Here is a 16,688-nt window from a genome sequence, read left to right as displayed (position 1 = left end):
TTTTTTAATTTTCCTTATCCTGAATACATGAGACAGCAATTCCACCTGCTCTTCTTAGGAGATGGGATATTATCTATGTTACAAATTCAATAAAAACCCCATGTAAACATGTTTTGAAAAAAACCAAAATTGAACTGTCTGCTGACAGTTTTAGTAGACTCCTTGAAATGGTTTCTTGCATAGAATTACATTCTCCATATAAATTTATTCTTTTTTGAATTCTCTAAGAAATTATTTCGATAATATTGTAAACTATAGAGTGTGTAGTGAGATTGGAGCTGGTCAGCACATTGGCCTCTTTTTTTCTCCTTTAAAAACAGAAATAAATTTAATTTTATGAAAGAAAAACTTGTAATACCTTTCCCCCAACCCACAGCAGACATTCAACACAGACAGTTGAGAATTATTTTTCAAACTACTTCCAGCTAATTGTAACTGAAAACATTCCTGCTGATTTCTGCTATTATATTTTTTTGACCAGAAAGGTTTAAGAAGGCACAACAAAAAGTCTCTACCAGTTCCTAGAATTACAGTTTGCATAACAAGGCACATTATTCTTATATGTTAAACAATTAAGAATTTTTACTTTTCCAAGCAAATAAACATGGAAAATGTAGGCTTTAAAAGACTTTAACATAAGCAAACCTACAGAGGTGAGTTACAGTGTAGGTATTCTTTATTAGCATGAAAGATTTTAAGAAGTGCTTATGACCTACAAAGGAAAGCAAAAACTGATTATTATTAATCTAGATAATTTTGCTTGTTATTTTCTACAAGGTTTTTTTCTCAGTTACTGAGTGCTAAGTCAAGTTACTTTGACACCAAATATTTTTTATAAAGTATTTGCAAGATTAAGCCGTAACTCTGTGACCTTAATAATGATCTTAATATAAGTTTGAAGTAAATCTGAATGAACATGAGTTTATGCAGCTAATAAGAATGTAAATCTCAAACTATTAATCCATGCAGTTAAAAATCACAGAATCACAGGATATTCTGAGTTGGAAGGCACCCACAGGGATCATTGAGCCCAGCTCTCAGGTCAGTGACCCAAATAGGGATTTAATCCACAGCCTTGGTCTTATCTACCAACAAGTAGATAAGATATGGTTTTCTTTTGACCTTTTGGACATTTCTTCAAGAAATTGGTTTATTACTCTGCAACCATTAAGCCTGGCTACTTTAGAGAGAAAGAAAGTTAAAACTTGAAAGAAGATAAAAAGAGGAGCTTGAGATGAAGCTCTTCTGATTCTTGATTCTGATTTTTTTTTTTTTTAATTTAAGAAGACTGTTACTCAAAAATAATTCTAATATCTCTGTAAAATGTTGCAGAAAAAACAGTCTTATTTCAGGGTCAAGTCAGCTCACATTCACAGATTTCCCAGTATAAAAATCTCACAAAACAGGATCAGGATAAGGTTTCCTTCCTGAGAGAATTGTGTTGCAAAGCTTGTTAAAAAACCTCTCCACCTTTACAGTGTTTTCACAGACATGAAACAAGACAGAGGATCACAGCCACAGCTGACCAGGGATTGATCAGCCTCATGCCAGGCCTTTCCTGCAATTTGTGCACACAAACATATTAATATTTATGCACATGTTGGAACTGGTGGTCTAATGGAATTGCTAGCAATGTCCATCTCTTTCTACTTTGCTTGGTACAGGAGAGGTCCTTCCCCAGTGTCTCTTTTCCTATTCTGTTCAGCCTGGTGCTTAGAGTCTGGAAAAATATAAAAGGATGTGGGGATAAAAAAAAAAACAGACCAAAGCAATCATTCTTTTTAATTACAAGTAGAATCTGCTGGGAAAGAACAAAAAAAATTCAGGCAATAAGGTAAAAAGCTGCTGGTGGAAGAGCTGAGCTCACTCACGTTTCTTTGATGATTCGTTTCTAAGGGATATTACTGACATGAAGCAATTCAACACATTAGGAAACCCCTACTGACAAAATTCTTTCATGTTTTACAAAAGATCATTTTTGTTTATTTTTCTGTTACCCCTTAAAGACTGAATCATGATCTTCTCAGCATCAAGTCACATCACTGTGGAGGAATATTTGGTCTGCAGTCAAAATTGCTGGTTCTGTGAATCAAGGTCTAGTGCCCAATAGCATCACCATTCACACCCCTCCACTTAAAGACCTGTGTACTGTAAGAAATGTGGGCCACTAAAACCAGTAATGTTCCTACTCATCTCATTCCTACTCATTTATCTTAATACTACAGGTGTCCCTGAAGTAGAAAAAAAAAAAAAAAAAAAAAGGCAAGTGTCCTCTAAATATCTATGAATCTATGACTGTGGAGGGGAAAAAAAATCAATTTTCCATAATCGTTACTCTCCAGGCATGGCATCAGAGAACATTCAGCTTTAAAATGAAATGCCTAACCAAATTATCTAATTCCTATTTACTGAAGTTGTACAGACTTCACTGCATTCTGTGACTGCAGAACTGTTGTCCTATGCAGCAAAACTGTGACCTGACTAGCCACTGATTTGGCTGATGCATCTGGAAGGGAGACTGACTTAGCCATAAATTAGCTCAAAAACATCCTTTTGCTATCAAAACTAATAATTAGGTTTGGTTGCCCATTGCATTAATATTCCGATTGAGTCATTTGAACTTATTGAGTTATTGATTCAAATTTGATTGTAACATTAACTTGATGTTTACATTGTTTAAATGTAATTAGCTCTAAGAAAGATTAGGAAATTTGCATAATAAAAAGCTTATTGAAGATACATCTTTTTCCCTAATATTTTCATATGAAACTGGCTATTCTGTCAACATATTAGAGTATCAAAGCTCTAAGGCAAAAAGAATATCAGTTAAAAATTCTGTAAGCTACACATTTTTGCTTACTAGCTGCTATCTAGTCTTGTTATATTGGCAAAACCCAAATGTCTGCTCGATTACCCATTTATCTCCCTAATCAAAATAGTTATGAAAGTTGGTTGAAGATTGAATATATAAAGGGATAAAAATGATTAAGTTCTTCCTATAATAATTTCCATTTCTTTCACGCTGAATCCTTGACAGTTTAATTTTTCCTGTATATTTTGTAAGAAATTGGGAATGGATGGGAGTTTTTGCCAAAATATAACTATGCTTTCCCTATTAGTCTTGTGAAGACATGAAGTAAACCATGGTCTCCAGATAAGTGAACTAAACCCAAAGTTTAGAATAAGAAATTATTTTTCTTTATATGAGAGCTGTATTTTTTTTCATTTAGGTTAATACATAGGAACAACAAAATCAGAAGGAATTAATTACCTAAACAGGAAAGTGCCTACTGTCAGGTTTACTTTACATTTGGCCTTTCTAAACTACAGGGACATTATTTTAAAATAGCTGTGACCCAGATGAGAAGCGTACTAATGGAGAAAATATCCGAGAGGTCTCAGAGTCAGATACATGCACGAGAAAGACATGAAAATATGTTATCTATAAAAGTATAAAAGAACTTCACTTTACTTGCATGACTTTTTGTATCAAGCATGCTACAGCAGTCTTTTGATTCTAATATGAAACTCTAGTAAGGATCATTGCACTAATGCATGAGGATTTGTGATAATGTTGCAGAAATTTTACTGTCAAAACTGAACTGCAGTGTAATGACTTTTGTTATCATGGTTTCTAATAACTATTCAGCATGAATTGACCCTACATATGTTTTACTGCAATAACATGTCAGTTATCCAGAAAGTAAAAAAAAAGAAACAGGAATTAATAGACTCCCTCTCCCCAAAATATTACCATAATGTGGCCACCTGAAGAGACCAGGTAGTGAATATGAGAATGAATATTTTACTTACATTTTCACGCAGTTATAATTTGCATTATAGTTTTTCAATAAAAATATGTGAACAAAACCAATTGTCAATATTTTGCAAGACAATGCCACTTGCAGTGTTAAGGACAGATAGCAGAGAGAAGTAAATACATTCTTAACTTATAAAGACATGTCATACCTCTATGTTTCAGATATTTAACTACAGAAAAAGCTGATGTCTACAATACAGCCATTGGCACATCAGCACAATACAATGGAAGTATCAAAGTTGACCCACGGAATAGATGTTCTAACATTATTCAGTGCGAAAGAAAGATATTTTAAAAAATTAGATTTCTTTTTAAAGCATAATCACATTCCTGGTGCTAATATGCCAGCCCACAGAGATTTCCAGATGAAACTGCTGTTTAATATTTGCAGGGAAGAATTATTATGCAAGATTTTGTTACTGAAATTCTACCACATAATGATCGATCTACAAATCTGTTATACGCAGGATTTGGCCACACCAAAATGCACATGTGAAAACTAATAGCCTATCAACATTACAAACCACACCTCTCCAATCCATTAAAATATCCCCAACACTTATCCTCAAAACTAAATGTTTAGATGAATTACTAGGTACTAAATGGAATGTATTTAAATATAATATCAATATGCATGATGGTTCATTCCCAAAGTCATCTTGGAAAAGTGGAATGTATGATTCATATTTTAATGATGACTGAACATTCAACATGACAGATACGCCATTGATCATTGGAAGATATAGATATAAGGTGTACATAAAAAATGTCTTGTGGACAGCAGAGTTTTTTCCAGTAAGCAAACTACTAAGAGAAAAAAAAAAGAAGGGTAAGAGTATCTCAAAGTAAAGAATTATAGGGAAATACTTGTTAAGAATGATATTTGATCAAATTAAACATTAGAATCATAGAATATTTTTGGTTGGAAGGGACCCTTAGAGACCATCTAGTTCCAACTCCTCTGTTGTGGGCAGGGACACCTTCCATTAGGCCAGGCTGCCCAAATCACCATCTAACCTGGCCTTGTGTGTTTTAACTAAAATGAAGAAAAAGAAAATAAGGAAAAACAAACCACCAAAAATAAGTTGCCTATTACACTAGTACTTGTAAAATTGGCTTTTAATTTTGAGTAATTTTGTATGCATGTGGAAGAAATTTCTCAGGAATTAAGTAGGGATGAGCACACTTTCTTCTTGAATGTTCATGTCATTGCAGTGCACATATAATACAGAGCACCAAGAAAAGTCATTACTTTGATACTCCTCCAGAATTGATTTTCTGTTGCTGTTGTAATTTGCTTATTAGCAAAATCCCACAGTGAAAATGTATCTTCTTTTTATAGGCAATGTATATCATCAGCATGTTTTTTTTTCCTTTTGCTGTAGTTCCTAAATACTTTCTTCATGTGAGAATGGTAGGAATATTTTAATAGTTGGACTAGTTATTCATTGAACAAAAGGAAGAGTTGTCAAAAGGGATTTAGATTAAGTTGTCTGTGTAATACTTAAATTAATATTGCAAAAGGAATTTATTTTCTTTCTACAGTAACACTACTGGACTGTCCAGAGTTCCAAAGTCATTACCATCACTGATTCCTATGACAAGCCTGGTATATGTATTGTAAAGCTGATTATAAGCTCCTATAGAATTGCAACATCCTTATCACCACTTTATTCATCCACAAGATTTTAAAAAGCAATTATTATATACCAAATTATTATATAGAACTGCTGATTAACTAGATCCTGTTGGTATTGCATTTCTATTTTGCTATATTTTACTATGTTTATTTTATTGTATTCAAATTGAGAAGGAAGAAAGCAATAATATATGCCAATTCATTTGCAATTTTCTTGTGCTTCCAGACTACATCGAGATGCATGATAATATCATCAACACTATGTCCAGAAGAGGTATACTGTTGAGAGTAAAATCTCTTTCACAAATATCACCAAGAACTACTAAATTCTGAGAATGCAGAAGGCAGATATTCTTACATTCAAAGAAATAAAATATCCAGTTAATAACCTTACATAGATTTCTCTGTAGAGAGCCTTGAAGAGAGTATATCGTAATTCCAAATAAAAAAAAAATACTTTAAATTCCTGCTATAATTCCTGCTGAATTTAAATGACAATACTCCTAGCATTACCTCTGCTATCTAATCAACAGAATATAATTTATACTCACTTGGTGAAGATAGGTAATTACTTCTTCTGCTTTTTATGTTCTAAATATCCAACTTGTCCCCCAAATATGGTTATCTCCTAAGAATATATGTCTTAAAATCAATTTTGTTATGAAATACAGAAGACCTATGTAGTTAGCAAGAACATCTGGGAAGGGATTTTCTTATTTACATTTGTCAGAAGCAAACTAATTGCAGTGAATTTTAAAATGCAGGACTAACTGCAGTGGTAAGAAGAAATGAGCAATGAAAATATGGGTATAAGATATAAAATGAGTTGCTAAAAGTAAAGTACTAGCAAATAATCTGAATTGTAAATATAATTTGTAATTTGAACACTTCTGCACCGTACATTGAGAAAATGGACTGAAATATCAATATATCATAATGTGGTTCCTGCATACGGCCTGAGCCAAAGAAGTTTCCTTCCTAAAACTTTGATGTGAAGGTAAGGTCTGTGAATGTGATAACTTAAATGCATATGAATTTTCAGAAATGTAGACATTGAAGGCAAACAAGCAATAACCTGATTAAAATACCTGAACATTACATTTAACTGATTACAGTTGGAAATGATAGGCTTTTTTTTTGACAGGTATGTATAAACACAAGAAAAAGAAACAGAAAACACTTTTTCTGTTAATCGAGATTACATTACCACAACAAAATTCTGCATTATCACTTGACTTAGGTTTCACAGCATTGATAATTAAAAAAAAAATAATTTTAAAAACCTTAGATGAACTTCTGTGTAAAAATTATTAAAAAAAAAAACAACAAAAACACCACAGCAAGCCAGCAAAAATGAAAATATGAAAGGGTAAAATAGCCAAGAAGAAAAGAATTTGGGTGATAGGACTGCAGGTGTTCTACTAATACTAAGTAGCTGTATTGAAGAAATTAATTTTAGAGGAGAGATAAACGAATGGAATGAGTGACACTAGCACTTTACCTGCTAATAGCCTCTAACAGCATCTCCCACAATGATGATATTTTCATGTATTTCTGTGAGATCTGCTTTACAGTTTAAATAGTAGTTTTGAAAGATTTAATACTCTTGAGATAACCACAGGTTTTCTTTAATTATTTGATCCAGAGAAGCCTAAAGACAAAAGCAATTGATTATATTTACTACTAAATACCTTTCTAAAGAGTATAATTCTAGGTCACTTACGCAGTTTCCCTGAATAATTTAAATATGAACATCTGCAAAAGATAGATAAGATTATGGTCCCAGTAAAAAAAACAGGAAAACTGCAAATGAAATTTGGGTGGTTAGGATTTTTCTGAATTTATTTGTAGTAAAGTATGTTATTAATAAATGATTTGTACAGAAAATAATGCAAATAGTTACAGTAGTAACTGCTAAAAAAAAATATCCTCACATCCTCTATTTTACTACAGAAGACCTTTCTGCATAAAAACTAGAAACTTAATTTCCAGAGAACACATCATATTTATTCATACATTGTACTTTTTACTTTTCCTAACTCTGATTTCCCAACTTGTTAAAAAAGATGGCACAATGAAATACATGTATGTTTCCTTAATAATTTTAATGTTTCCATCTTGATTTTAAAGACTTATGTAATGTTGGAATCTCATTGTCTAATACCAGATGAAGTTGTTTGGAATGTATGCTTCTGTAATCAGAAATATTTCCATACCTTTAAATCTGATTTTGATTGAGCTATCTCTGATTATAATGATGATATTGCATGATTTTTTGACACATAATTCTATATTAATTTTCATTATTTTCCTTTATAAACCACTTAGGGTAAAGATAGCCTGGGTAGACTTTTAATCATAAGTTAGATAAATATTGAAATTTCACTATTGGGCATTCAGAACTTCTTTTTATTTCATCACCATAAAACAACAGGATGGCTGATTTCCATACTTCAAAACATTACTTCAAATATATTTTAAGTGTACAGCCTTAAAGTGCGTGTTTAAAACAACATGGCTGGTGACTGAGTGCTACTTGGCTGAGTAGAGCACAAAAAGCCCCCATCAAGCAAGAGTGAAACTCATGAATTTGTGCACTTTGTTGCCAGTTACATTTGGGAGGTATTTCTGTTAAAAGCACATGCACATTATAAGGTGGAGGAATTAACAATTATCACAGTTTGCACAAGCCTGGTCCAGCTAAGCCCAAATGTCCATGTGATGAGCGGCTGCTACAGTCTAAGGCAGTATTTTAAAGCCTCCTGTTGCAAAAGTCTGAGTGTAAAAGCTTTTAGAGGTGGAGGATTCTGCTTCAGAGCCTGTTTGATGGGAGGGGACTCAGTGATGCCATTTGCAGAGCCGTGTGTGCCCTTGCAGAAAGCAGAGCCACTCGAGCAGCTGGAGCAAATGTCACCATCGTCTGCTCCCTCCCTGCACGGAGCCTGGTGACCCAGCGGGAGCGAGGGCAGCCCTCTGGCTGGACAGTCTGAAACTGGGAGTGAAACAGCACCACAGGCGGTGGGCTGCAACCACCTGGCCCACTGGTTGCCTCACCAAAACCCAAACAAAGGAATTTTCTGTAATTTTGGGTTTATTTTTGAGAGAAGATTATTGTATCCTGTTATTCTGCTATTCTGTTTACCTCCCTGTTGCTCTTCTCCCATTTGACAGAAAACTCTTTAGGTTAAAAGGTACATGCCTAAGTTGGAAAAATATATTTTGAGCATGTAGGAGTATAGATTAATTTGGCCAGATTCAAAGCACCATTTTTACGTGAAGCCTACAAAAAAGATCCTGTTGCTGTTACTCAGGCTGTCATTAGAAAACCAACATAAAAACTTACTGGGAACATTTCTGAAACAACAAACATTTCAGCCTTGTACAAAGCCAACAAACAGCCAACAAACATTTCAACCAACAAACATTTCAGCCTTATAGCTACAAGTTTGCTCACAACCCAGGAGGTCTAGGGGACTTTGGTAAAACCCAAACCACGCTTTAGTACCTCCCATATCTCTAAAGAAAATTTTGTGGATTAGTGGACTAATAAAGTCTGAGTGCTTGTGGGATCCCAGTGCATAATATTGAAGATTTGTATGTTTTCTGAATCTGTTCCCAAGTGGGTAATTTAGTGCCTCACCTTTTAAAGACAAAACTATCCAAGGGAAATAGTGGCATGCCTGAACAGGTTACCAGCAATCCCTATTCAAATTTTGGGAGTTCCCAAGACAGTTACAATATTAAAAATTATTTTACACCTTTTACTATGCAATGTCTAATCAAAGGCATATTCACTTTTGTTTCTGTATTTATGAAAAAAATTCTAAAAACCTTGGCTTTAGTTGTGGTTATACAACTAAATGTAAAAATTCTTTCTGCACAGACTGTCAGTCTCTAAATCACTAAAATACTAAAATGGTATGTGTCTTTCAGAAATCTCAAAACAATGAAAAGAGAGATGGATAATTAATTGAAAAAGATATTATTATCTTGATCTTTGGACATTTTTTTCAGGTTTCCTTAACAAATATAGAATACTTGCTGTTAATATGTTCAATGCCTGAAAACACATAATGTTTTCAGCATCCCAGTACTTTCACATATGTAAGGAGTATGGGGAAAAAGACAGAAAAGTTTGAAATGCAGTCATTTTCACGAATATGCTTACCTTATAGGACATCAGTGATGTTCTACTATTTTGTACAATTTTAAATGGTACAGACATTTTGAAAATGAATAACTACATGCCAAAGAGGACAAGAGCTTTCTTCAGATGTTATGAGACTCAGTGGCTATTAGAGCAGTTAGACTGCTTGTCCAGTGCCCAAAACTGCTTCATTGCATAGCATATGTCAGCTGAGACAGACACAGTGAAATGGCTCTTTTTCTCCAATTCACTCCTCTGAAAAAAGAGCTGAGGTTTGGAAAGTGAACAGCATATGTCCTTTAAGTACCAAACTTTCACTCACTGACATTTCTACAGAGAAAGATTTCCCAGAACATAAGCAGGAAAAAAAATCTTTAAGTGCATCTTCTCTTTAAAAGAATTCTATCTTCCGGAAAGAGGTAAACAGTCAAATTGTGACCAAACTTGGCATGCAGAATATGTACTGCACCTCTTTCTACTATCTAGGAAAACAGGGATATAAATCACAAAACTGATTGCAAGATATTCAAGTGGACAATTCTGTCATTTGTGTTGTACCTGTGACACTCAAACTTCTGAATTTGTAGACTCACAGATGTATTAAAAGCACCACAGTTCATGATCTTTTGCTCCTCAGCAAAACTTGATCAAAGACTTCTAGTTCATAACACTTTGTCCATTGGTACATTTGACTTCTTCAAACATTCTGGAATTTGCATTCAAAATATGGAAAGAAATGTTTTAGATTTGCACATTCAAATGAAGTTTCCTTTTTCAGTGGAAAACACTCAATAATTCAGAGGAATTTCTTGGTGGCTCTTACCTGAAATGAAATTTCAATCACACAGGAAAGAAATGAAGTGAAAGTAGCCATATTAAAACCAAATTAAGGAAGATATTTCTTTGCACTATATGTAGTTAAGGCCTACAAATTCTTGTGAATATCAAAAAACTTACAGAGATTTAAAAGGAACATGGAATTCTAGGAGGAATTCCAATCACTTTGTGTCACAAGTGATCCATAAAAAATTATTTTATGGTTCCATGTGAAGAGTTGTAGAGACAAATCTTAAGATCAATGATTTTGTCCACATAATGATATACCTATAAAAATGATATAAATCCCTGTGGTTTAAAGGGTCAATTGTCATTTTGAATGGTCACTCTGACAACAGTGTTTTATTTGAAAGATAAGAGCAATTGATTTTGACAATCAGATGCATCAGCACAATGAACTAATTATTAAAGGATCTATATTAATTGGCTATACTACTTAAACTTGATGTTGTGAGGAATGAAATTGGCTTCTCCATGCAGAAATGATGGTTTTTTCTGTAGGCATAAAGTATCCTGTTCATAATATGAACACCAAACCCCAAAGTAACTTACCTTTAAATTTACTGTGTTCGTATACATCTGTCCCTCACACTCCACAGAACTTCCCCAGAGAAGTTTTTTCCAGTAGTGTCTGTTCCATACCAAATATGTCACTTCCCAGTGAATATAAAGCATGGTGATACCAAGTGCCACAAGGTCATTGTAATAGAGTTGACAAATCTCCCAACTGTGCTAAAGAAACTTATTTTAAAGCAAGCATGGGATGCTGGGGTTTTTCCTGTCTGAGGGTCAATTGATCAATGAGTGCTTGTTAGGAAATAGTTTGGGACAGAACAAGTCACAGAAGATACAACAAAAATTGAGATAATATAACCAGTGATTCACTTTCCTTACTTCTGATCTTCTGTTGATGCTGCCACCAGCATTTGATATTTGGTAATTTATGCACCAAGGATTACGCAGCTACTCAGTAAATCTCTACAACTGCATCCCTTTGAAGGTACACTGCAAACAGCTGAGCCCTGCTTGAACAAGCTCTAACATGAGTCAGGGGATTTATGTTGCTGATATTACATACTGATCTAATACAGATTTTGATGGTCCCTGAGCTGAGACCGGTCTTCCTCTGTATCCTCAGCCAAAGGAAAAAAATCCACATAGCCCAGAGTTGCTGAACCTAACTCTTTATCTGAAAGACAGTTTCTTTTTACATCTGTGGCATGAATTTTTCTTTATTATGTTTGGGAGGAATTTTAGAAGATGCACGTTTAATTATGTACATGGATTGACAGAGACAATGAGAGATCATATTTTTCAATAATTTTTTTGAGACCTTTTTGAAAAAATTAATTATTCTTGCAACAGGAATATGGTGTAAAATATTTTCTGACAATTGCATTTTTTCTATCTGCAAACTGAAGTAACAGTAACTACAAGTAGCCTTTCACTGATAACACTTCTAATGGCAGCGCCATCAGTTCTGAAAAAAACAAGTTTCATTCTTGTAATTACTCAAATGGAGAATTAATATAGGAGATAAAACCAGATAAGCATTAAATGCTTGGTAGAAAATTTATGTGGATGTTGAGTTATACAAATAATAAATGCTGCTAAAATAATAATGAAAAAATGCTACTAAAATAATAATGCTATTAAAATAATATCAGGAAATATAAGCACAGACAGCCCGCTTTAACATTAAAAGTATTCAAAAATAAATGTATAATATTATAAAATAATATAAAATTCTTCGTGTTAGCCAAATATTTTTGTTCATATATAATCTTTCTTATGTATGAAATATTCTTGACCCCTCCAAAGTTATTTTTTGCTGCATGAACTAAATTGTCTTAATAATAAAAAGATTCAATGGTTGTAGAATAATATCTGAATGCTCTGTTATTTTATGTTGATGCACTCTTTAGCCATGATTACATTAGTGCAGAAGATGTGAAAAAAATAAAAGGGTACAACAATTTCAAGTACTAGAAATACTTGATTTTATCCCTCTTCAGCATCCTTTGGTGCCCAGATAACTAAGACATTCATCTTGGAGAAATCAAAGGATTTACCACCTTAGAGGCCTGAACTGGTAAAGCAGTGAACATTTGCAAGGCCACAAAACAGTCTGTCCTACAGGACATGGAGTGACACTGATTTTTCACAGGTGAAAGGAAAACAGTACATAGTTGGGCTTTTCCCAATAAAGATGTCTACCTCCAAATTGTAAAACAGAGAATTAGAAATACATGTGCAGTTTACCTTTTGAACATCTGCCTGCTACTACTGAATTCTGAGGACTCAACCTGTGATCAAAACATCTGAAAAAAACCTTAAAAATACCTCTGGCTAAAAGGATGTGTATTAAATTCATTACTATTAAAGAAAGATCAAAACAGATTTCACAACTGATTATAATCTTACTCCTGTGTGTCAATAGCTACATGTAAAGAAGTTTTGAACCAGAAGAACAAGTTGTCCTTCAGAACATAAAATGTGAGTATCTATCTCATGTTTATCAAAATTTGGAAGTGTTTATCAATGCCCCACTGAATAGAAATGGACCTCAATAGTGCTGCTTGACAGTTCACTAGTTTTGTTGTGGATAGGAGACAAAAGCATATTTTTTTATCGAAAGACTCAAGGATGGGGGAGAGCTTGGTCTAGGACTAAAATTTTGCCTCTACTTCAATTTTGTGATCTGATGTGATCACAGATGTTCAGCAGAAGAAAAACAATAGCCAAGATCTTTAGAAATCAACACGATATTTTGTGTTTTCGTTTTGCAAGACCAGAATATGGCACTGCTTGTACTGTTGAATATATATAGGTGAATATGTGTAATACTATATATGTTAAACATACATATAGGTGAATTCAAAAGACATACTGGAGACCAAGAAGTTCCTAAGTTTTAAAGCAATATGAGATGAATGTCAATGTTTTGATAATTTCCTTCAATAATTCCTGGGAAAAAAAAGTAAAATTGTGTTGGGAGGAACACTAAATTGGCTTTATAAAAGAAGATAAAAAAATGAACTTATGTGGAGATCTTTGTAATATCTGATGCCGTGGTAGTTTTAGGATGGATTTTCTGGCAGCAACCTGGATATGACTCTTAAGTCACAGTTCTTTTCTTTCTTGATATCATGGGGACAGATTGGTAAGGGAACAGATTGGTATCAAAGCAGTGAACTGGAAGTACAAGCACGGTGCCTTCAGGTAGTAGGGGTCACTGACACCACCAGTCGTGTCTGGAATAAAGCTTCAGAAGGCATAGAAGTGAATTAGTGACTCAAAAAAAAGTGAAAAATAAGGAAGTGTTAGAGCAAGCAGAACACAAGTTACAGTTCAGAGACAAAAAGAAATAGAATAAATAATACTGCCGTTGCAGAAAACATGAATGACAACAGACTATAAAACAAAAGAACAGGAAACACATCTTGATTTTGATGCAAACTGCAAAAAAAGTGATACTGACTGTGGAAAATAGTAATTTGAAGACATTTTATTACAAATTAAATTGTAAACAATTATTATGATATACAGTGCCAGTAAATCAGGGATTGATTGAAGAGGATCTCTTCTGATCAATTGCTTTTGAATGGTAATGGAAGAAAATACCAATCCTACAAAGACCAGAAAAGAAAAAGAGAAAATTCTTTAGAGTTATGCAGTTGGTGGCAATATGCCACTACATCACAACAGATGCTTACTTTCTTTTTTTAATACATTTACTTTAAAACTAACATTTATGTTAATTGAGAATAATGTGGGAAAAAAATATAGAAGTGTTGCTCCATTACATTACATGTTATGTGGTCCAAAACATTAACAGTAAATTTAGATTCATTGTTGCCAATTTTCCATGCAGAAAGTTTTCATTTCACAAAAAGCAAAAGCTACTTGTTTGGACTAAAGTCAATCTAGAAATATAAAGGAACGCAATTCAGTATTAAAATATTAGGTTAAAATTGATATAAATATAAAAATTATTTTGAAAATACATAGAATTAAGAACTTATTGAATCCTACATGCTTCTCCATATTTAGGTTTATATGCTTTGTCTGAAGAGAAAAAAAAAAGAGTTTACGATTTCATTATTGTTTTCTGCATAACATAGTTTTAGGCTGTTAAGCACAAACTTATTTGCCTATTATTGCATCATTAATTTTTCTTCTATATCATCACAGTTTGATTATATATACCTGTCAATATTTTTAGAGCATGTTATGAGGGAGAACTTGCAATGCTATTCTGGAAAAGATGAAACTGTATGGGAATGTCCATTTATTTATGTTACCATGAACTGTTGAAGGTTTATAAAGGCTCTCCATTCTCATATATTTAGGAATAGACAAATCTGCATCACTAGGGGAAAAGGCCAATTACTCACAGCAAGGTCATTAGATACAGACTTTCTTTTTGTCATTACAAAGACTAAGATTTTTGTAATAATGACACTATGCAGAGTAGATGAAGCAAATAAAAAATAAACCACTTTATTCTGAAGCTCATGCAAAACCAAATGTTCTTTCAGTTGTACAGCTGTAAAAATTAAAGTGGGAAAGGTATCAAAAAAGTAAACAGTAATACTCAACACAATATCTATTATTTATGCACACCTCCCACATGACTACATTGCCTCTGAAGAGAAAGAAAGACACAAAAAAATACTTTTATTTAAAGATAATTTTTATTTTGTTCATTTGAAAGTATGAAATATTTTGTTGTTTCATTAATTTTATTGATTTTACAAAGACTAGTCAACCATAAAACTGCTGGCATTAAATTCTGGTTTTGAAGCTCATTCATTTGAATTTCTACACAGTTAGAGAGATCTGCTTTAAGACTTTGTATCCAGAAGGTTCCATAATATTACCACTACCTAATCTCCTGATGGAAATCAGCATTGTTATTTTGTTCTAAAGCTATGTTCCAAATGAAATTTTGTAGAGGAGCATTTTGGCTAATGTAGGTTAGGTACATCTCTGCTGCCCTCTACTCCAATTAGAATAAACTGTTCCAAAATTTTGAAAAAAGTCTAGGAAACCTTCAGTAATCAAAAAATGCAAGGATGAAATTGAACAAAACCTAATTTTATCGATTGACAGTTTTAAAATGAATTTTTATGTCAATTCTATCACCTTTCTCAATAAAAACCTCAGAAGCATGCTGTAACCTTAAAGATCATGGAAACTAAATTTTAAACATGGAATTTATTATAACTATAATAGAACAGCAGGACTTTAGCTATTCAGTTAGAATAGGTCTGCATTCTACACAAAAGACATCAGTAAGAGCATGGTTCAGCTCTCTGTCAATGCAATATTGTGGCTGTCTGTACAATTATGTTGTTATATTATGCTCTCTCTACCCTACTAAAATCTTACTAACAGGGAACCTGAGAGATTATTTCATTCTCCTTTCCCTACCCTACAGAGAGTCCTTGGCAGAAATTCCAAGTAACAGAGATAGGAGATTTCAGCTGTCTTTCTAAGAGTGAAATATCTCTTTTTATGCAAACCTTCTCTGTCTAAAATCTACAACATACCTGTTAAGATGTGCCCACAATTTTTTCACTGAAGAGAAAAAAAAAACCCCAAGAAATACCAATATCAGAGAACAAGCACTGGGAGACAGAAGATTATGACAACTTCTGCTGGATGTTCACTGTACAGCATATGTCACCATTCAAATTAAGCCTTAAAGAAGCCAAACTTCAAATCATAAATGGTGTCATAAAATCTAGTGCAGTAACTGTAAAATGGAAATATAATAATAGTTTATGTAAATTGCAACATTTTATGCAAACTACTTACATGGGATTGTTACAGAATTAATAGTGAGGTTTCTTTATTAAACACTCATTTTAAAAAACTGGTAATGCTTAGAAAAGAAAAATATTTTTCCACATAATGGTAAAAGTATATTCCCCAGGACTTTTCAAATCAAAATAGCATTTTACAGTAAGTCTTATAAAAAAAGCTAGGACAACCATGGCAAATATTTTACACTGAACGTAGCATTTTTTCCTCATTAGAATTTCACAGAATGCTACCAACTCAGCAGATGTGTGAAATCTGTAGAAAACAGGATACATAGGTATTTAATATATCTTCTAAGCAAGCAACTACAACATGCATACAGACACACAAATCTTTCCACATTTTTGTACATTTTTCTACATTTTTTACTTATTGCACCAAACAGCAGTTCAGCAATTATTTAAATAAAAGGATAC

The 16,688-nt window shown here is 33.2% G+C and overlaps 1 protein-coding gene across 1 annotated transcript in view; it reads right to left on the bottom strand.

Moving 5' to 3' along the window:
- The window catches only part of CCDC178 (coiled-coil domain containing 178), a gene marked incomplete at its 5' end in the record, with an annotated part of 131,678 nt that overhangs the window by 45,927 nt on the left and 69,063 nt on the right, over positions 1–16,688 (bottom strand). The window contains 1 exon segment of the mRNA XM_054285124.1: positions 6,979–7,110. Within this exon segment, the coding sequence (XP_054141099.1) occupies positions 6,979–7,110 (132 nt within the window).

The sequence above is a fragment of the Melozone crissalis genome, unplaced genomic scaffold, assembly GCF_028551555.1.
Source record: "Melozone crissalis strain CALT ecotype California unplaced genomic scaffold, PUWL_Pcris_2 ptg000042l_1, whole genome shotgun sequence".
Classification (NCBI taxonomy): domain Eukaryota; kingdom Metazoa; phylum Chordata; class Aves; order Passeriformes; family Passerellidae; genus Melozone; species Melozone crissalis.
This window is presented reverse-complemented; position numbering and strand designations above follow the sequence as displayed.